Source organism: Haemaphysalis longicornis, unplaced genomic scaffold (assembly GCF_048455015.1).
Source record: "Haemaphysalis longicornis isolate Haplotype H1 unplaced genomic scaffold, Haemaphysalis longicornis Haplotype H1 scaffold_5, whole genome shotgun sequence".
Taxonomy (NCBI): domain Eukaryota; kingdom Metazoa; phylum Arthropoda; class Arachnida; order Ixodida; family Ixodidae; genus Haemaphysalis; species Haemaphysalis longicornis.
Genome location: NW_027526385.1, coordinates 56,144,049 through 56,166,407, shown reverse-complemented (window position 1 = coordinate 56,166,407; position 22,359 = coordinate 56,144,049). Strand labels below are relative to the sequence as shown.

The 22,359-nt window shown below is 43.7% G+C and overlaps 3 protein-coding genes across 3 annotated transcripts in view; 2 read left to right on the top strand and 1 right to left on the bottom strand.

Annotated features, from left to right (window-relative positions):
• The window catches only part of Hrs (Hepatocyte growth factor regulated tyrosine kinase substrate), a 36,580-nt gene extending 30,089 nt beyond the window's left edge, over positions 1-6,491 (bottom strand). Inside the window, exons 1-6 of the mRNA XM_077670419.1 lie at positions 6,263-6,491; positions 5,759-5,843; positions 5,562-5,637; positions 5,353-5,445; positions 2,752-2,875; positions 1,514-1,635 (exon numbers count right to left, since the gene is read on the bottom strand). Coding sequence (XP_077526545.1) covers positions 1,514-1,635; positions 2,752-2,875; positions 5,353-5,445; positions 5,562-5,637; positions 5,759-5,843; positions 6,263-6,302 — 540 coding nt within the window. The 5' untranslated portion in view covers positions 6,303-6,491. The remainder of the gene's footprint in view (positions 1-1,513; positions 1,636-2,751; positions 2,876-5,352; positions 5,446-5,561; positions 5,638-5,758; positions 5,844-6,262) is intronic.
• Positions 6,492-6,693: 202 nt separating this feature from the next.
• On the top strand, positions 6,694-9,435 carry LOC144138230 (cilia- and flagella-associated protein 298-A). The gene has a single exon (XM_077670423.1). The coding sequence runs from the start codon at positions 6,726-6,728 to the stop codon at positions 7,458-7,460; it is 735 nt and encodes a 244-aa protein (XP_077526549.1). The 5' UTR covers positions 6,694-6,725; the 3' UTR covers positions 7,461-9,435.
• Positions 9,436-10,557: 1,122 nt separating this feature from the next.
• LOC144138229 (acyl-coenzyme A synthetase ACSM3, mitochondrial-like) overlaps positions 10,558-22,359 on the top strand; it is a 29,215-nt gene continuing 17,413 nt past the window's right edge. The window contains exons 1-8 of the mRNA XM_077670422.1: positions 10,558-10,898; positions 10,978-11,077; positions 11,435-11,538; positions 12,370-12,482; positions 13,056-13,174; positions 16,968-17,026; positions 17,439-17,493; positions 19,814-19,932. Coding sequence (XP_077526548.1) covers positions 10,780-10,898; positions 10,978-11,077; positions 11,435-11,538; positions 12,370-12,482; positions 13,056-13,174; positions 16,968-17,026; positions 17,439-17,493; positions 19,814-19,932 — 788 coding nt within the window. The 5' untranslated portion in view covers positions 10,558-10,779. The remainder of the gene's footprint in view (positions 10,899-10,977; positions 11,078-11,434; positions 11,539-12,369; positions 12,483-13,055; positions 13,175-16,967; positions 17,027-17,438; positions 17,494-19,813; positions 19,933-22,359) is intronic.

The window sequence follows — 22,359 nt, the reverse complement described above, 5'->3', positions numbered from 1 at the left end:
GAGCCTCCGTTCAATGTGATGTTTTTTAGATGATGCTTCTACAGAAATACGTCGACAAAACAGAGTTGCCGTAAGCATACTTTCGGCGCTTTCTTGAAAAGTAGCGAGTGTCACAGCATTACAAGTTGTACCAATTTAAAAATATGGGCCTCCAATGATAACAAAAAATGCACTCAAGATGTGGCAGTGAAAATTAGTGGCATCAATATTTCAGCGCGCTCAACTCTACGACCGCAATAATGGTGCAAGCATGAAAGAATGTGTTTCTTCTCAGTTCGTAACAACAGCTGCACAGGAAAGTAAACTATTTCACTGTTCCTTCAGTCAACACACACCCCACTTGTCTAGTGCAGCACAAACTAGGGTGAAACGCTGCACTGGGCCGCGAAATTACAGCAACTTTGAACTCCTACAGGTAATAATACTGGGCCAAGAGTAGCTAGGCTTAGCATGAACTAGTTCTGCCCGATGAAGCATCAGCAAAGAAAGCTTGCCTTTGTGTTAGTCAATTGACTGTTGTACATTCTTGAGGAGGGAAGAAATGAATTGGTACCTGCATTCAACACATCTTCGACCCCACCACACTGTGCATTTGCTCTTCAATGTGTGCCTCACTTATTTGTCTACACAAGGTCTTCAAAATTATAAGCCATTAATGAATTATTTAATTGACACGTGTTAATGAATTAGTTAAGAAGCAAATGCCCCTTATGTTTCTCCAAACTGCTTCTCCAACGAGCTTATGATTAATTTGTGATGACATGAATACTCTCCTTTCAAGTTCCTCTTAAGAGGGGCCACTAGTCTTAAAACAGCTTCCTTTAATTGGTAAGTAAACTCTGTGAAACTTCTCAGTCTTGCTGCCTTTTCTTCAGTAATTTCAAATATGCCATTATTTTTAGTAGGTCAATTAGTTACCAAGATAATTAGAGATAATTAGCCCTTTTTGGAGGAGCAATAGACAAACCAGTGTTAGCCATAATACTGTAATCTTTATATTTCTTAATATACCATAAACCCTGGTGAGTGCAATAAGAGAATCGGTTTTTTGGTGTGCCCTCGGTACTAATTTTACAGTTAATTAAACTTTGGTGTTTGAAATGGGCATCTGAAATGGTTCCGTGTCACTGGTGCCACCAAGGTTTAATGAGCTGTAAAATCAGTTCCAAGTGGTGCTTCAAAAAACCGATTCTCTTATTGCACTCACCAGGGTTCATAGTATATTGGGAAATATAAAGATTACAGTTTTATGGCTAACACTGTTTTGTCTATTGCTCCTTCAAAAATGAGTAATTATCTCTAATTATCTTGGAAACTAATTGACTGACTCAAAAAATAACGGAATATTTGAAATCAGTGGAAAAAAAGCAGCACGACTGACAAGGGTTTCCTTAAAAATTAAAAGAAATTGTTTTAAGAGGCATGTCTACTCTTAATAAGACTCCACTGCACAGTAGCGCTTACACAGCGAACTCTGTGCGGCACAGAAGAAAACAGAGCTTCGTTCACCCACCTTCCTCTGGACCAGGGAGAACTGGACGCGGCAGCGATGGCAGCAGTCGCCGTCCGCCCACTCGGGAGCCTGGTCAGCCAGAAACATGGCGTCGCTCTCCTTCAAGTACGGGAACTTGTAGCCTAGTTCAACAAAGATGATCACATAGAGAGAGAGAGAGAGAGAGCAAATGTGTCAGACCACGTCATCACAACAATATTTGCCGCAAACAAAGCCAGACGCCTCTGAGTTTAGCGTACAACTTGGAAACACTAGTACCAACCTTCAATTGTCTTTTCAAACTGAAATTACCCTGTTGAAATGTCATGCCAGGATTACATCTTATGCCCCGTTTATTCGCACGGTCAGTGCTATCTTCCTTGCCGTGAGAAAGTTAGGGCTGATAAAGCGCCTGTGTTTGACCTGCAAAATTTTGACGACGAAGCAACCCTGCATTCCTGAACTGCTTTACACTCAGCCGAACCCTTGTGCATATTTGCTCTGATCTCAGCAATGGAGAGATTGCAATTTACACAGAACATACAAGAAATGCCGAGATAAATAACAGAAAAAAAAAAATAAAACAGAACATCACACTGATTTATAATTGCTATCGTAATCTATATGAAGCTAGATTATAATTATCTTCAGCAAGGCAATGATGAGATTCACGTAATTGAATGTGGCACTCCGCATTGCAAGTCATTATTTTCCGCACACTATTCTTTTATCATCATCCCCACCCCCTCACATAATTAAGCAAGTCATCATGACTAGGCTGCAGAAGTGCTCGGAATTGACTGCAAAAAACTGCCTAAATATGCAATTACACTTCTTGAAGCTGTTTCTTGTCGCTATGGTTTTGCACGAGAAGTTCAAAATGCTTTTTACACCACTGAAACTTTTCGTACAAGGGCACTCAAGCTTAACACTGCGAGGTCACACTTTCCCTTCTCTCATTCGCCAAGATCCCACTTGATAGCATGTTGTCATTACTGACATCAGCAAATGAGTAAAAAGGATTACGCGAGAGGAAAGACACTTTTGAACAACAACTTTTTAAAAATCAGCACAAATTGATCGGAAGAACTCATATCATTGCCTACACATTCGAGACTACTCTGGCGTGGCGATTAGGCAATGTTTACGGGTCCCTTCAGAATCACATCGGGGGAAATAAAACAAAACGAGAGACAGATTGGAGCAAGAAGGCACTGCAGCATGCAAAGAAGCCTCCTCGTCGCGTTCACCACACCCACCTTCCATTTTCATCAAATTGAGCGTGTCCTGCACCGCTCGGTAGTTTGGGTCGTTGCGGAACGCGTGCGCCCAGGCCTGAACCAGCTCCAACACTTTGTCTCGCACTGCTTCGTTCGTGTTAGCCTGCGACAGCAGAGAGGACATTCACACTCCCACGACAAAACAGGACATCCAAGCAACCATGGAGTTTCATACAACAATAACTAGAGGGGAAAGTAGTGTCAACGCGAACACCGAGGCGCCGCTCACGCTTCCATGGGAATGATGGGTAGTTCTGGAACCGCATTGCGTAGGATCGAAACAGGCCTATGGCTGCGCAAATTGTGTTTTTTGACAAAAAAGACTCCTATTGCCTGGTTCGTCGTCTACAAACTGCATGGCAAACAAGGAAGTTAGTGACCAAAAACTGGTTTTGTATGAAATAAACCAGCACTTTTAATAAGAAGCAGACATGGAGTCGAGGAGGTTTGTGGAGTAGGTTTGCCGTTTGCCGCCAACTACAGTAGGACGACGACTTCTTTAAAAACCGTTTGTAAAAGTTTTGGCCCTTGTAGTTTTTAATAGTAAGTTCTGTGCTCATAAAAAAAAAAAAAAAAAGAAGCCAATTACCTTTGCAGAAGTTATTCTAGCCTGAATTAGTGACATTCATAAAGCTGCGTTCTTATCAGCCACCTGTACTGCTGGTTTATGCCGTAGGCGTCGGCATTCGCACGAAAAGTGTGGCTGTTCAAAGCAGTTCGCAACCGTCGTCAGCTTCGAAAATGCATTACTTTTCCGAACGAGCAGCGCAGCAACTCCTAATTCGCAGACAACTTCACCGCATACGGCGCCGTCATTTGTGTTTTCGTGCTCGCTGCGCCGGCGATAAATTGATAACCCATTCAATACACAACTATAGTTACAAAACATTTCCACTCAGGGCGGTGTCAGTGCACATGCAGCATTCAGTTCAAGGAGAAACGTATTTTTGAACGCTTCTTCCAACATAGGCAAATGCGTTCAAGCAAGTCCAAACCGAAAACGAAACTGGCTGCACGATTCAATCCATAATAACTTCCACAAGCCATTGAGTGCCAATACGAATCCAGAACTACCCATCACGTCCATCGCGGTGGACGCTCGCAGCGTCAGATTCCTCTTTAGTTGTTATAGTGTGAAATTCTATGCAAGCAACCCCCAACAGACCCAAGCCAGTAAGTCGACAATTTCGGTGCTCATAGGCAAATGCGAGCATTTGTGCACCAAATAACCTATCCTGAGCACGCGCACTTCTTGTTCAGAGATGGAACATCGCGACGATGACGATGCTCCACGACGTAAGCACGTGCAGTCATGGGCTAATGAAATGTGAAAATATGAATTACGACACATAAATAGTGCCATTTCTTCCCATGCAAGTCAAATTGTCGCATGGCTCTAACAGCAATGAAGTTTGGAAGTGCGACTTTCAAAACGTACCACAACCATGTCATTATGTCGTTTCCACGAACCAATTTTTCAAATTTGTGAGTTCTGGTTCACATTCTCGTATTTCTCTTTCACTTGTCCATGAGTGTACATGTATCGCAACCAATTACGTATCACTATTACCATCATCATCATCACAAATGCCCCTAGCGAACGCTGCTGCTGATTATGACAATTTGTGCTGTACACACAAATTTTTGCTTGGAGCTGTCAAATTTTCAAGCTAAGCAGTATGAAGTCTTGCTTTGCCATACCGTTTGACTGTTGGTGGGAGGTGCACATTCGCATTTTGACCTGTTTCAAATCGTTGATTGATTGTAGGGTTTAATGCGCCGACGCAATGCAGGCGATGAGGCGCGCCGTAGTGGAGGTCTCCGGATTAATTTTGACCACCTGGGGATCCTTAACGGGCTCCGAAATCTCACACACATGGGCGTTTTTGCTTTTAAGATGCCATCCACATGCCCGCACAAGAAGCTAGCTCCATCACCACCTGCTACTCTCCTCAACCCCTTTTGAAACTGCCTGGACACACCACCGTTATTTCACACCGAACGAAACAAGATGCCAGTTGAATACGAAGTTAAACCAGCCTTATGTCTCCTCCGCCCACTGCCCTTGCTGTCTAACAGTTTTCTTCGTTTCTTTTTTGCAAGAGCAAGTTAAGTAAGCAAAGCGCAAGGCCTCATCAGATTTCTGCGAAGATTATTTTTGTACCCTGCTTTGTGCTAGGAATACCAGGGAGGCTTACGCTGGAATTTTATCATAGAGTATACCTCGCTCCGAGTAAATTTTTACATACACCACATTGTGGTGCGTCATTATGGTGAGATAATTGTTGGCAAGATAACCATTGGTCATTAAGGGTAACACTGCAGTGGATCCCTAGAGAAGGCAAGCATGGCAGGGGGCGGCAGAAAGTTAGATGGGCAGATGAGATCGAGAAGTTTGCGGGGATAAATTGGTCGCAGTTAGCACAGGACCGGGATAGTTGGAGATCTATGGGAGAGGCCTTTGCCCTGCAGTGGGCAGAGACAGGCTGATGATGATATTAGCTTTATGACAACTGCGACTTGCAGAGGCAGTGTAAGCTAACAAGACGCACTGATGATGTTGAAATCGACTGTGCCTACCTTGACAAGATCTCTCAGTTCTTCCATAAACGCCTTAGTGGCAATCTCATTGTGGACCAGGGATCCGCAGTTCTTGACGCAGGACTCCAAAACCTGCGAAAGAGTCGTCCCGTGAGGTTTCTTATGACCCAGTTTTGATAAGATCCCTCAAAAGTTGCGCGAATCAATTGGATCTTTAAAATAAACCCCGATGAGAGTTTACACATTACCTGGAGGGCAAAGAGCGTGACGTGTGGGTTCCGGGTGTACAGTCTTTTCTTTATTGCACTGACGGCGTACTTGGGTCTGTAATGAAAGGTACGGGAGGAGGTCATAAGTCTCCACGCGGGAAATTCAAACAACACTGCTGGAAATTTTGGCTAAAAAGACTATCGCGCTGCTAACAAATTTGAGGCAGCAAACTTACTGCACATCTCCTTGGCGAATGCAGTCGCAAATCTGAATGATTGAGGGCCAGTCAGGTTCCAACAGCAAGTGGCTCGTAGCCTTATCTGAAAGCCAGATCAAAAGCAACTATAACCATTTGAGAACAACAGCTGTTTAGTCTACTTGAGGTTTGCAAGGACCACATGCACGTTAGAAAGCGCATTGGAGCGATTCAAATTGCGTCGCTGGATTTGTGCGAGGCTTTGTTCTCGCAAAATTGGAATGAACAAAAACCAAATGGTAATGCAGACCTCTATCGATGACAGGGACTCCGCAGTGATTCAAGGCACCAATGATGATTACAGCGAGTTGTAAACACGGACAAGACCAACGGGCTGTTGAGTGCAACCCTGCCTACAGGCATAGCAGATCGCAGCGCACTGACAGCTATGAGTCACTGCCGTCACGGTACCCGTTGCAATACGAAACAAAAAAAGGAAGCGGGCGCTGAATAAATAACCAACACGTCAGGACGTTAGCTCACCCAAGAGCTTGTCGAATGCTGCCGTGGACCAACTGAACATTGCCGATTTCGTCGGGCTACGCTTCGGCGGCTTCACAAACAACGTAGAACGGGACCTTCTACAAGTTTGAGTACGCCTCTAAAGCTGCCCAGAGCGCCGATTATACGTTACTTATCGGCTGAAAGCCGTAACCCGCAAGCTCCCGCAATGCAATCAGGTGACAGCAAATGGCCTTTAACCGGAAAACAGCTCCCTTTCCTGTTTCTTGTCTCCCTGACGTGAGTATCTTGTGACCAGGACTAAATAATAATAAAACTATATTTACCTTGTTCCTCTCATTTATAAATGTAGAGTTAAAAAATGGTTCACATTATATATTGAAGAACTCTGGAAATAACGAAGATTTGCGGTTTCGTTTTTAAGAACGTTGCACTTGTAGATGCGTGTAGTCAAATTACAAGCCATGACAAGCCACAGTAAACAATGGTGAAGCTCAAAGTTCAGTGCGGTTGTTCCGTCCAGTTCCTCGCTGAAACTACGCTGACCGCTTCGTTGGACGAACTTCTGTTAGATTTGACAAGTATTTATAACGGTATTCTGATAATTCGCCGTACAGCACTTGAGATTGAAAACTTTGCCAAGCGCCTCGACGATGGCCCGCCGAAGACAGCCGCTGCTGGGGATAGTGGAGCGTCGCAAGACCTCGAGGCAAGCAAAGTCCTTTTGAAAGTAACGGAAGAAGCGCTAGCAAGGGTGTCTAATGCGCAGCTGGAGTCTGGGAAGTGTGTTACCAAAGACCTAATCGAGAGGACAAAGGACATGTTGAAGGCAACGCTGTCGGCGGTAACGCTTCCAGAAGCATCGCACCAGGAGCGCGACGCTCTGGCGACGAGATTGGACGAACGGCCCGTCGAAGGATCGCTGTCTCAAGAGAACGCTAAGCTCTGGTGGGCGGGAAAAGAGCTGTGCCGGGGCAACCAGCTGCGCGTCTACTTCGGAAGCAATGAAAAAACGACGGTAACCGTCACGCTGTCCTCGCAACCACCTACGAGAGAGAAAACTGCTGCCGAGATGCAGTTCAACGAGTACTTGCTTTCGCGGGTGAAGCGGCAGCAGGATTTCGAAGATCTTGAGCCCGACGATGAAACCGCAGTGCGCGATAGAGATTCACTCAGAAAGGCAGTCCACGGTTTGCGTGACATAAAGTGGAAGCCGTAAAAGCTTTGCTCTGACGGCGTTCTGACTGATTCCAAGTGCTATTCCAGGTGATTAGAGAATTGAACGTCCAGCGACAGATCTCCGAGCGCACCGAAATTTGTGCGCCGGACAAATGCTTGACTGAGCAGCAGTAACAGATCCCAATAAATTTAGTTTTGTAAAAATGCCGGCTTACAATGCCCGCGACTGTTTGAAGAACGCTGGCAAAAAACTCGTGTTTTGAACCGTAAACATGTTATAGGAAGACCTGTACGATTTTTGATCACGTAAATACAAAATTTACGCTTGTTACTTTAAATGAACTCAACGGTTCTTGAAATGTACTCACTGAGATGAGTGTGACGTGTTCTTCAGGCCACGCGGTCAAACTGCTTGGAGCAGCAAGTAGCCATTTAACAGCCCTTTAGACGATTTGATGATTCTTGCGCAACAGGTGCCACCTAAATACAGCCTTTTTATCTACGCTCCCAATCTTCACGTCACGTCAGTGTTGACGTGACGCCAGTGTCATCAATGGCCTCTTCGTGTTAATGTCATTACCTGCACATTTTTACCTCGAAATAACAGAGGAAGCAGCACTGTTTCATACGCCTGTGGAAAAGAAAGCGTGACACTGTGCTGTCTTTCTCTGGCATCATCTTGCTGGAAAGGGCCGCCTCCGTTTTTCTACATGTACACCCATGTTTCGCGTCCATGAAGTTACCACAAGGGCTCCTATACAGTGTTCAGACAGTTCAGTGAGCACGTCTCTCTGTGGAACCGCCTACTGCTGCATGGACTCATTGGCTGCTGTACAGCAATCCGACATCCTTACATTGGTCATCCAGTGCTTCCTTGAAGGCATCTTGCCCGCAACACCTGTTAGTGGACGTGTCTATGTGGCTGTCCTGCCCTGAGCTTTGCAGCCCGCATCAGACGCTCTTGTGCAACTCCTTCTCCTTCTAAGTACGTCTCCTTGGAACTCAACTCTGAAGGAAGTTTTTTCGAAAAGGTCACTTTTAACACACATTGGTTGAGCTGTTATAGTGCCTAGAATATATATATATATATATATATATATATATATATATATATATATTAGGTCTATAGTGCCCAGAAAGCTGTGAAGTACGTACTGAGTGTTTGAATATGCTGGGCTAACCGCGCCACACAGACGGGCATGGCATGCTTTGCTAATGCTGAGAGGGCCCATTTTTGCTGCGGCGTAGTACATTTGGGTGATAAGAACACATCACTGCAATTTGTTACCTTTTTTAGTGGACTGTGTCAAAAATTAAAGCAGCCACGGCATCGGACTCTAACTGTTCACCAGAAGGCCTGTCCGCGAAAAGAAGCTTTATTGACACACAAAAACAAAGAAAAAGACCCCCAAAGCCCGGGGTTCTGAAAGGGAAAAAAATTATCTATACAGACGGGAGAACCTGACAAACGTGCAACCCCACACATACTACATCGACTAGAAGGCCATTGCAGCCCTGCACGGTGCTCTAAGTGCTGTGGCTTTCCCAATACGCCGCGTGTTCTTTGGGCCATGTTAGTCTTGCTGCAAATAAACTTGAGGCTTGGGAAATTGTGAAGTCCCAAGTATACTATACAAGGGCTTGGGAAAATAAAAGCTGTGTAATGGAAGCGAAATAAAAAAATAATTAAGCCAATCCTGGTTTGAAAATGCAAATTTCATTTAGTTTTAGTTCGATGTTAAAGTAGGTTATTGAACTCCAGGTAAAGTTGAGAAACTATATCTCGTGATATCTTGGTAACAGCAGAGGAAGCGGACAGGGCTACCACTCGTGTTGTTCACTTTAATGCCTGCTGAAGGTTTCAGAAACATTGAGAGCCATGTTTGAAAAACCTTTTCCAAGATGTTTTTTTTTTTACTTTCTTCATCTTGACATTTTGCTAGCACTGTTTCGTTTGTGGGCGTGTGTGTATGTAATGTACTGGCCTGAGAAAAATAAAGTGCTTCCAAGCTGTTTGTCTTGATGCTTGCAGCCTCTGTTCTGCCCATCTACGTCACCTCTGCGATTACAAGGGACTGAAAAGCCCAAGGTAAATTTTTAGAAACCTGGTGCAACCCCATACCACCTATCCCCATTTTTATCATCCGTCCAAAACCCAGGTACCTACAAACAGTGAGTGGATCTGCTGACTATTGAGCTTGGACATGTATTGTAGCGGAGCACAAATTCATTTTAAAAACAAATTTAAAACTGCATAGAAGGGCCCCACTCAGTCGCTGAATTCGAAGTAACAATGTTTTACATCGGCGAAAAATGCTGTGCGAGCTCAAAAATATCGAGGGAATGGGACAGCCGGTTATCTTATCCTTGGATGAATGAAGGGCAACACAGGGACAGCCGCTGGTCTAACAACTAAAGTTTAAGGGTGGATATAAACACTCAACACAAGCAATAAAAAGACTGCGCATGAGCGAAACAAGTTTGCAAAGGTCGCGGTGATAACGCACCCGCTACAGTCAAGGCCCACGCAGATATGCAATATCTCTTTGGGATGGAGATCGACGTACGCATGCTTGGCTGACACACTTGTCTCCTAGCTACTATGTGGAATGGCTCCGTAATTTCGCGGAGTGTTTGTTCACAGTGCCTAAATAAAATGTTAGTGGCAGGAAAATTAGGTTCGCATTCGCTGCACTTAACACAATGCGAAGAAAGATGGGATGATGGAGGGTAATCATGCTCTCTGATAAGACGGCCAGTTTGTCCTACATAAGTTCGGCCACAGGGTAAAGGAATGCTGTACACAACACCCGCTGCGCAGGCGACATCGCGGTTCTTGCGATTAACACTACAACAATCCTCCCTGTTCTGTGCTACAACCAACCCCGTCATTATCACTTCCTCGCTTTATCTTATCGTAAGTTGTAACACCGTTTTGGCTTTGTTTCCTCAGGGCGCTGTTATGACGCACGCACCAATCGCGTCTCTACGTGTGTACCATTAAAAAAACGTTGCGAGCATGCGAACCTACGTTTTTTTTTTTTTTTCGCGTCTGCAAAGACACTTATTTTTTTAGTTTTGGTTTCGATGACGTAGCGCTGGGCCCGGCGGTGATTTGGCGGCGTCGTGCAAATTTCTACGGCCGTACGTCAGCTGTCACGTGTAGTAAGTTGGTATTTATAGTTTATTTGCTATGGTGTTTGAAGGGGGGAGTAATAATAACAAGAAGAAAACGTCTGTGGCCTACATGGGTGTTCAACCGATAAAGCTTGCTCTTTCCGAGGGTAAACAAAGTGCAGATAACAGCGAGAAGCAGCGGAACGATGACTCGGGAACGTTAAACAGCTCTGTGCTGCAAAATGAACGCCACGAGCTTTTTGTTTCGCCGCCAACTGGTTTCAGCAGGTGTACAGCGTAAAATACGATTTCAAAAGGTAGAACTCGTGAGATCTGTTCACCGCCTTCACAAGCACCTTGCGTAAGTATCATTCGAACCGCTGCTTTGGAGCCGGCCGCGCTGTCTTGTTAGTACAACCTAACGGTTTATTTGTTTGCAGTAACCGTAACATCGAAGGCTACTGGGAAGTCTTGGATGACCCTCCGGCTGAGTTCAATTTTTCGAGAGACATCACCGACTTCTGGGCCGCTGAAAAGAGGGTGCGTATAATTATGCAAAATTTTATGTCTGGGTTGTTAGAGGTCTTCGGGCAAAACATTGGTATAAAACAGAAACTGGATTCATATTTTAGGAAACTTGATTATTAAAAAATATTTGCTATATTACGCTTGTTGGTTCGAGACTGCATGCGTGTAGCACAATTCTTTCGGTACGGTTTCAGGCTGTCCGATTGAAATAATTCCCGTAAAGAATACTTCACCGCAAGGCACGTGTGTAATGGAAGAAAGCCGACTTAAAGACCACATATATGATGCGGCAAAATAATTTGACTTACTAGCTGTTGCAAGCATTAATAATTGCTGCGCATTGTATAATTTTTCACTATATATATCCAGAGAAGCAGAAATGACATTCCAGCCTTCTGGTTCGCTAAGAAGACCGGCTGCAGTGCACAAGACGTCAAGTTCTCTTTTGATGATCTCAGCTGTCTTTCACAGAGGTAAGCAACCTGTAAAAAGGTAAGCCACCCATTACCCAAATTGTATTTGTAATATATGTTGGCACAAGATGTCATCATCCCGTTGTGGTTCGCACTACTCGACCACTGCACCAATGTTTGTTGCATATATTGCTCGCCAAAACCGCTTCACGCGATTACCTTGTAAGGGACTCTCATTCGGATTCGGGCCATTAATTCGATTTTACCACTTAATTTGCCCAAATTTCAGGAAAGCTGCATATTTCGATTGAATTTGGTTAATACAATTTGCTGCTCAATTCAGCTGAATTTTGTGTGTTCACAATGTTTCAGTCGACAAGTGTTGACTGTGTAACTCTGTGCACTGGTGTACGCAAGGGGGTGCCAAGGGGGCCGTGGCCCCCTGCAAAATTTCCGGGTTTGCAGGGGGGGGGTGGAGAGGGGGGGTTGTAACAACAAAGCACTGACCTGGTTTACTGCCCAAATAAGAAAATAAGACAACTGGACATTATTGTTCGTTCCCAAGTGACAACCGAACGATACTGCGCAAATTGGACGTCTGATCTCAACACGGTCAGCCATTTTGCGATGCCATTAAGAATTAATTTACTACACAGTCGCCTACAGTGCCCCCCCCCCCCCCCCAATGAATGCCTAAGTTTTTTATTGTTCTGAGTTTTTTTTTTTTACTTTTCCTCCTTTCTTCTGAGTTGCAGCCCCCTCCAAAACGAAATCCCGCGTATGCCATTGACTCCGTGTAACTGCATACTCCTTATAATTATGCTACATGGACTTACTTTTTGTCAGAGGAAGCTGCATGTGTACATATTTTATACGGGCACACAATTCCAGGGTGTCTGGCTTCCTGCAGCGAGATCTTGGGCTGGGAAAGGGCAGTCGACTCATGGTGATCTTGCCCAAGACGCCAGAATTTTGGCTTATACTCTTGGCCGCTATCAGATGTGGTGAGTATTGGTGCGCACAGACAGAGTCGTTAGCTTTGTGTACATGATACGGCAGACTTTCATCTGCTGTTGAGAAGTGCAAATTGCCCACTGAAATGGACAGTCATGCTAGATTTGTTCGTAAAAAAAAAAAAACGCAGTTTGCACTCGTCAGCTGTCATCATTATAGTTCCTGAAAGTGGAAGCTTTCATTAACTGGTCACAGAACCCAACATTTCACGTCTGTTCATGGAAGACAAGGGCTTGTTTTGTGTTGAGTAGTTTCGTCCTCCATAAAGTTTTATGTAGATATGTTGCCCGGTTTCGTCAGAACTTTATCTAACATGTTTATAAGAGTTGTAAAAAAGTGTGTAAAAACGAGATATTTTAAAGGCATACTAACAAAACATGTTTTTCCCCACAGCAGAAGTCACAATGATTGTCAGCTACACTTGGTTCAGATTTTGATGTTTGAATGTCATTACTCAATCAACTAAACATGGTGCAGTCTACCAGCTACAACATCTGGTTTTTTCAATGACAATGAGAAAAAAGATGGCTGATTAAATGGTCTTTCTGGTGTTTGCACTGCAGGCATTCTCCTGGCCACTTGCGTTCCCATGCTGACAGCCAAGGACATCAAGTTCAGGCTGTCCAAGTTTGAGCCTGACTGCATCATAGCCGGACCCAATGAGATGCCTGCTGTCGAAGAGGTCGCAGCCTAATTATCGCCTATTCGCTTGTTAAATTGGCCATGCAGACAAAACACAAGTTTGGTTCATTCGAAAGGTTGCCTCGTTAGAGCCATACTGACACCACTTTTAATGCACACTTCACTCAAATAAGCTACATAATTAGGAAAGAAGGGAATGGCCATGCGACCCACTTGCTCATTTCTCGCAACAGAACCTATGATGTCATAAGTCCTGCTGTGCAATTGGCTGAGGCCGGCAAAAGCAAGCGCAAATTACGCAGGGCTTATTAGCTTGCCGAGTGAGCTATTTGAGCCTAAATGCACGCCGTATTCTTTTTATAGCAGTAAGAATTGTGGGTGAACAATTAAAGTTACGAACGAACACATAAGCACTGAAGCAGTTGGTGCGGCACTTTGCCGGCTGACACCGCTAACTCAGCCTTCAGATGTGCTGGACTTGTCTGAAACAAAACACTGACCAACTGACACAAGCGGCACAGTCGCTTACGTCATCACGTTTGTCGATTTGTTGCTTAAGGGGGGACGTGGCTTTCAAAATCAACTTTTTTATTTCTTTGTGGATTTTGATGAAAATTGGCACAGCAACTGGAAATGCTTCTGTGATAACACCAGAAAAATTTGAAGTTAATATTTTGATAACTTTTTTATGTATGAAATTTTCTTTCTGTTCCACTTGTACCGAGCTTGAGCGGCTTATAAAACACGATAGAAAACTTGTTCGAAGTGCTTTGCATTCCCAAATGAATGGACGAGGTCGTGACAGTTTTAGAATTTTTTTTTTACAACACAATGTTTTTTAGTTTTCATTTTTTTAGAGGTTAATGTGCAACAGGCATGTCAACTGTGAACGATTATTTGAATAAAAAAATCACAAAAAACAAATCTGGAAAACTAAAAGTGTCACGACCTGAACAGTTCATCAAGGAATGTAATGCAAGAAACGGAATCAAAATAGACCCAGCAGTCACGAAGAAATCCCTGGGACAAGCGACACAGGTGGCAAAAAAAACTGTTTTGAGAAAACGGCTTCCGAAGTTGCAACATAGGTTTCACATATCAAAAGTCGTCACGGTTGTAGCCTTTCATGTCCTTTTGAACATGGGGCTTCTGGAAGGCCTTGCCTTGAAATTGGAGTGCCTTTTCAGCCTTTCTCTTTCCAGAAAACATCATTTTCAGCTCCTCCGTGAAGAGTACATACCCCCCTTTGCAAACCAAACGGAGGGGAGATGGGTTTCAATGGGCTTTCAATGCAAAGTAGGTTAGTTGGTTGGCTGTATCGCACTGGACAACCTCCTTTTGCAGTGTTGTCACCATGGCAACAAGTTAAGCATTTTTTAACTTAAATTTGAACATTTTTGGCTTCTTTTTCATGTTTTATCTTGCCTGGCACACCAACTTAGTACTCATAGTGCAGGTGTTCATTGCCAAAAGTTTGCATACCACAAGGTTGAAAATGAGCTACTTTGAAGCTTGGTAGAGTATTCTGCATAACTCCCAACATCAATGCAAGAGCATATTTTTTTTACTACTTTTGACATTCAAGGCATCCAATATTTCTCGCAGCACAGCCAGTATGCCCTGAGCAATGGTATCAGTAATTTCCCTAAAAAAGTCACTGTTAAATGCTGCCACAGTAACGTACATTTTTAACGCAGAGAGCATATTTTTATTCCTATATTACTAACTCAAACCTGTTTGCATGAAAATTACAAGTGCACGGGAAACATTGCGCAAGAAAGGCGATATGGCTCGCGCGCATCGCAGCGCACGCTTACCGCGACATATCGAGCTTTGATTATACCTGATATGGCTGGTCAGGTCGCTTTTAAGATTAAAACTAACGTCGCAGGCATTAATTACAACTACTGGCGTTCAATCGTAACTGGTTGCCCAGTCATGTGATGCTCCAATGCGCGTCGGCTATGCCGTGCGCGCCGCAGCGTTTGACGCGTCGACCGTTTCTTTCTCAAGGCTAGCGAGCCCACAGTCAAAACACAGCAATAACTAAGCGTGTAAACATCGCAAATCCGACTAAAAGTTCACTTCACGAACCGCTATCGCAAGCGCGCACACCGCGTCACCCTCCGGGGTCTGGCGACGGTAGAGTCACGCGCACCACGAAGCGTTCGATGACCTCCGCCTTTCGAGCCACACAACTTCCCGTAATCTGGCTCGTTATCTCTGGCATTCCCATCGCGATAACGTCCGTTTTAAATACCACAGATTGAACAGAAACTCGGCCGAGCGAAGCGGCGAAAATGAACTCAATCCGCTCGCTACGCAGCTCAGGCGGCCGCCATCTTGCGTTGCGCCCGCGACATCCAATCAGGAGGGTCGCCCCGACCGGAGGACCAATAGCGCTTCAGCATCTATTTCTAGCTTCGTTTGTGCGTCGTTTCTTTTCTGCCGTTTGTGCGTTTGTGAATGAACGAAGATAAAAGAGACGAGCGGAACCGGAAAAACGATCGCGCGGCCGATCTAACCATATCAAAATGGCCGCGCCCGGTGGCACCGTTGCGGAGATAGAGCGCTCCGAAAATTGCCGTTTTTTCGCCCTTTTGCGCTGATAGTTTGTCACCGCGCCTGACAAAAGTATTTTTTTATGCCACTTTGCGACGCTTTTCAGCGTAAAAACTTTGCAGACGCACAGAATAGGAAACATAGAAGCCGAATATGCGGGTTTCAAAAAAACGATGTTTTGGTCATTTTTCCGAAGTTGAAAGCCGCGTCCCCCCTTAAGTTTTAGGAAACGATTGGTACGAACTGTAACAAAAGTACGGCAGGTATAGAAGTCTGGCCAGAAGCGAAGTGCGAACACTGGCACTTCAGCAGTACTGCAGCGCCATCTATGAAAGTGGGGGATAAACAAGATAATCAAGTGGGTGCCTGTGAGATGGGAGCAGCCCTGGTCAGCAGGCTAGTTTTAAGGCCCTTCTCTCAATACATCATTGTCAAGATCACGAAAACACACGATTTAGCGATAAACAGAACTTTTGACTTGAAATATTTAATTTATCAGTGAATAAAGCATCGTTTGCTGCCGAACGAGCGCTTAGGGCCCTATAGAACGCTAAATCTTTCGAATAAAACAAACTTTTATTTTGTCTGCATGGCCCCTTTAAGGGGGGATGTGGGTTTCGAATCCCAAAATTTGGCCCCCCCCAAAAAAAGATTTTTGATGTTACCCATTACTAGCTCTTTCTCTTGCGACACTGTAAAGATTACCACCAAATTTTGATTTCTAAAAAAAAAAACTTGTCTTGCTTCATGATGATGCTTAGATGGCTAACTGCATTAACAAAGATGTTCTGCTGTGAGCTGGAACGGAAGAACAAGGTCGTGGGTTTGATTCCCAGGCACGGAGGCCGCTTTTCTGACGGCGGCGAAAAGCAAAAACGCCCATGTGTACGAGATCTCAGCGCACGTTAAAGATCCTCAGGCGGTCAAAATTGAGCCGGAGCCCTCCTCTACAGCGCTCCTCATCGCCTGTGTAGCACCGGCGCGTTAAACCCTACAATCAAATTAAATCAATCAACTGGAAGGGATCTGCTGATTCTAGCAGCCTAAATAATCGTTTTCCACAGGATGCTTACATGGTCTTGCAACGAGATGTGTGGTACAATTCCCCTAATAAAAAGGTTATATATTGATTACCACGAGAGCAAGTAGGCGTGCTGAGCGCAGTTAATGTGAAGCACATGAGCCCATCTGAGTAGTATGCTTAGTATGCTCAGGTTTCATCTCAAATGTCAGCATGAATTGTTAGACACCGCTCGAACATTTCATTGCAGGTTGTCAATGGGTTTGACTGCGTGCAGCACAAAGTTATCGTCTCCAAGGAGTCAGCAGGGTATGTTACTTTGTTACTAATGTCTTAAAACGGCCCGGCAGCACTTACTATCGACTGTTCGGAATGTATTTTGGGGTAAGGTCTATTGTCCCAGCAATCTCCTGCTGCAACAATCATAAAAATCCGTGTTCACCATCACCGAAACTACGCGCGATGAGAAATTGCGCATAATTGTTCGCTCTCAACTCGACCACGGACAGCGTGATGAAAGCTGCGCGCTCTCTCCCGGAGAGGGGGGCGGCTCGCGGCGTTCTCTTTGGTGGCCTTCGATATGTCACAGGCCGGGGAGTTTTCTCCTTTTCTACGCAATGTGGAGGGGTCTATTTCCAGTCGGGTGCCACAAAAAAAGCGCAAACAGGCATGCACTGTTCTCAACTCTTTCTTTGAAAAATTATAATTTTTTTTTTCACAGAAATAACTGGAAGAATTTTGACGCCCTTCTCAGGAACTTCCACGGGCAGCATGAGGTATGTGGCGTATTTTTCGTAAGAACCTTGAAGAGCGCTGTTCATAAATAGATGGAACACAAACGTGGGTTGTGACGCGGTTAGTGTGATACCAAATGTGTTGCTCATTATGATGGTAACAATGACAATAAAGTTTTGACAGTGTGTACTTTCCAATAGCCTCAAGTTACTAAACTTTACTGATTTGAAAATACTTGTAATAACACGTGATTGTCAAAATTGAAAATTTGTTGATCAAGCTGATGTGAATTGTAGTAGTGCAAAACAGTATGTCATTTCACAAGACCAAGAAAAGAATGTAAAAATGTGTGGCGCTTTCACGCACAATTAAGGGGGGGCACTGCTCTTAAAGGAGCCATGAAGAGAAAATGCAAGTTGGTTTTATTCGAAAGATTTCGTGTTTTATAGTGCCCCCAGCGCTTGTCCGGATACAAACGGTGCTTTATTCACTGAGAAATTAAACAATTTAGGTTAAAATTTTGATTTTCCCGCTCAATCGTGCGTTTTCGTGGTCCCAAGTGACATCACGGGAACCGACCGCTCTGCAGCCTAGAGTACCTTCATTCACGCATCCGCCGTACAGGGTAGAGACACGTAACGCTGGCGCCGCCATGTTCGGTTGCTCGCTCGCCGCCGAAGCAAGTCATTGTGTCAAAACCGCGCTAAAATTATCGCCGCAACGCGGTTTACTGAAGAAGTTTGAATCATATTGTCTTTTTCGCGTTGCTAGGTCTCGTGGGAAACGAAAAGAATAACGTGTTGAGCCTGTTGGCCCAATTGCGGCGGCACGGGACCGTTCAAAGGTTGTCTCCACCCTGTAGCGGTGTTGGTTTGTTCCCGCGTTTCTTTACGTTCCGTAACCTAGATGGCGCCACCATACCGTGGCAAGCGTTTGGTTTGTTTTTGCCCGCATTTAAACCTGGCTTGTTTTTGTTCTGGGAGAAAATATTCGTTCCCTGAAACAGTGCTCGCTCGACAAATGGGGTCACGTAAGACACCGTTGCTTGCGTCAATCGGCCAGTGTCGTCTGAGACAACCCCAAGCCCCATAGTGCTGTGCAGCTAAACCAAAGCATGCTGTGCGCAGTACGAACAGCAGAACGCATCAGTATACTTCTATGTTTACATGTGCTTTCGTAACTTCCACTGTTTGTTCCATCATTCTTATTGCTTTGTAAAGAATGTGCCCTAAATTTAAGCGCAAATCGCTCATTCGTCTAGTTTGTAAGCTCTACCTAATTTGCGTCTGCTTCTGCCAGCCTCCACCAATCGCAGAGCTTAGCCCATGTGACATCACAGGTCTGTTGCGGGAAATGAGCTGGTGGGTCGCATGACCATTCCCGTTTTTCCTAATTATGTAGCTTATTTGAGCGAAGTTTACGTTAAAAGTGGTGTCAGTATGATTCTAACGAGACAATCTTTTGAATGAACCAAACTTGTGTTTTCTCTTCATGGCTCCTTTAAAACAGCTCCTTTTAATTTTGAAGTAAACTCTGCGAAACTTGCCAGTCTTGCTGTTTTTTCCTACGGATTTCAAATGTGCCAAATTTTTTTTTGAGTCAGCCAATAAGTTTCCAAGATAATTAGAGATAATTAGTCATTTCTGGAGGAACAATAGACAGAACAGTGTTAGTCATAAAACTGTGATCTTTATATTTTCCAATGCTGTGAACCCTGGTGAATGCAATAAGAGAATCAGTTTTTTGATGCACCACTTGGAACTAATTTTACAGCTCATTAAACTTTGGTGGCACCAGTGGCAAGGAACCATTTTGAATGCCCATTTCAAACACCAAAGTTTAATGAGCTGTAAAACTAGTTCCAAGCAGTGCATCAAAAAACTGATTGTCTTATTGCATTCACCAGGGTTCATAGCATTGAAAATATAAATATTACAGTTTTATGCCCAACACTGTTTTGTATACTGTTCTTCCAAAAATGACTAATTATCTCTAATTATCTTGGAAACTAATTGACTGACCCAAACAATAATGGCGTATTTGAAATGAGTACGAAAAAAGCAGCAAGACTGGTAAGTTTCACAGGGTTTACTTAAAAATTCAAAGAAATTGTTTCAGGAGCCATGCATGTCCCCCCTTAACCCTTGGAACCTAAGTTGATCAAATGAATGAGTATGTGACTGAAAATAATAGGTTTAGTACCTAAATGCTGCCTGCAGTTGGCACACAATGTGAAAGATCAAATCTGAAATATCTATCTTGTAGTCAGCATATGTTTCGACAATAGTGTAGCTGACAAGGAGTTTATCTGTCCGCATCACTTGACCTTTCGAGTTCCCCATTGTCTCTGTGTTGATGCAGGGAGAAGTGACAAAAGCGGACGATCCTGCCCTAGTCTTCTTCACCAGTGGCACGTCAGGGCCACCCAAGATGGTGGAACATGCACACCAATACTGCCTCGCTCACCTCACCACCGCCTGGTGGGCCTCTTAACTACTTCCAATAAGTTGGCGGGAATTCATTTGTGTGCCAGCTTTTACTCGATTTCTTTTGCCCTCCCTTAAAGGAGCCATGAAGACAAAATACAAGTTGGGTTTATTAGAAAGACTGCTTAGTCCCGATAACAATGATACCAATATCATCGCAATCTTCGAACAAATAACGGAGATACAGTACAACCTCGTTACAACAGACCATGATAGTGATCATGATTTCAGTCTGCTATAAAAGAAGTATGAACAATCCAAATACACGTACCGTTACTACAGACTTTTACGGAATCATGGATGAAGTCTGTTATAACAAGAGTTTGGACTTTTCAACTGTTAAAAACAAACACAATACTAAAAGTATGCTGATCATTTCACAAGATTCAGTTACAACTTAAACAGGTTGGTATTTTAGGCCAACAAACCATGACTTGTGTTTTTCAGCAGTTTCATCCTCTTGTGACACTGTGAAGCACATCACTAAATCACATGCATGACTCTTCTTACATTTGCTGGGCTCCTGTTGTATTGCACCTTCTCAAACTTTTGATTCACTCATACTAATACGTATTACTCTTTCACGTCTTCAACCTACACTTGCATTTCCATTGTCTTCACATGAATATAAATGAAATCCAAGTAAAGATCTCATTGCTAAGCTTGGAGAAACGTTGTTTTGTTTTAATGATGGTAACTTTCATATAAGGTTTTAATGATGGTAACTTTCATATATAAGCATCTCATCTGTTGCACTATAACACTTAAATTCTAAATCCTATCACTTGACTGCCAGGACATCACACTTGTGCATACTGCAAGTGTGTGCAAGAAGTTTCACTTCTACTAATTCACAATTATTTTCAATTTGTTGCAAATTGTTTTCGTTTGATCACAAGTGTGAGGTAGAAGCACAAACTCTGAAAACGTACCTAACAAATGAATGGTTGGTTGCCTGCACTTGAAAAGTCCACTTTAGAGATGTAAACGTGGACTTGCTAACCTTTCAAACTGGTCTGTTATATCCGAATGTAACAGAATCTGCAGTAAAGGAAGTTTAATCAATGGTACAGATAGGAAGACCAACCAACCATTGCAAATCAGTATGTTGTATCCAAATGTCTGTTGTAAGCAGATCTGTTGTAATGGGGTTTTACTGTATTAAAGAAAACGTGTGAAGCAGTCGCGACCCTCTAGCCAATTTCCTGCAACTTTTCTGTGACGTCACGGAACCTTGTTTGTGCGATTGGCGGCCGCCTAACTCACCTGTCGTGACGACACATGACTGGACGTCTGTAATGGGGCCTGTAGTTCCATTTGACCGCATCACTTGAATGCTAACGTGCAGTTAACGCACTGCAAATTATGTTTTATTGTTGGCCCATATGACGTCATTCTTGCTCATAACATGTCACTGTGGCGCAAAATTTGAAAGTTTTTAAATACTTCTTGCTTTTTTTTCGTTAAGAAAACATCTTTTGTGGCTCTAATGGGACTGAGTGAGATACTGAATACTAGTTCTTTCAAATTACACGAAGTTGTATTTTCTCGTCATGGCTCCTTTAAGGCCTAATTTTACGATTGGTTGGCATTCATTACGATTTAAGGATTTTACGATTGGTTGGCATTCTTGACTTGGGGAATGCACTGTGGGTTCACTATCCTGACCGGGGGGCTTTTTTTTTGGCACTGGATCTCAACTTTGTCACTTTCTTCCGATTATCAGCTTCTCATGTTCAGCAGGTGCAAGTGTGTGGCAAATCTTGCGGCCAGCCAGATTAAACTTCCAGTCTAAATGGCGAACTTGTGAAAAACTCTCAGTCAAACCACAGCCATCGCGCAATTTACGGAGCAACTAGGAAAATACTTGAGCTAGTTTGTAGCAGACTGATTCCCGGTTGAAAGTAATATTTTTCCTAGCTGGATTATTGAACCAGAAATTTCTTCTAGCTAGAAATGAGCAGAATTTTTAGCTAGAAATTCTGTTTCTAGCTCATTTCTAACTGGATTGAGATTTTTTTCCGGCTGACAGCTATTACTTCCAGCTGGAAGAAAAAAAAAAACCTGCAAGCTGGCAATAATCGTCTCTAGCTAGACAAAGATTTTTTCTAGTCAGAAGCTGTCGATTCCAGCTAGAATCTATAAACCTAGTCAGAAATGAAGCTGGAAATTATGATTTTCTATTTTTAATTTTCATTTAATTTCTATTTTCACGGGGATTTGCAGCATAGAGTTAGGGATATGTCACACAATAGGGAACTGTTGACAACTACAGTTTTTATTGAAAATATTCTGTAGTTATACAACTGTAAATGCAAGTTTAGCAGCCTCCTAAAGCCACACACCTCGCATCGTCTTCCTCCTCATCTAAATACGCTCTGCTAGGCTGCCGCTGATGTTTGCTGTGTGCACTTCTCTGTC

What these genes read in the sequence shown, in the direction of transcription:
- LOC144138230 (XM_077670423.1), top strand. Translation starts at nt 6,726, where the DNA reads ATGGTGAAGCTCAAAGTTCAGTGCGGTTGTTCCGTCCAGTTCCTCGCT.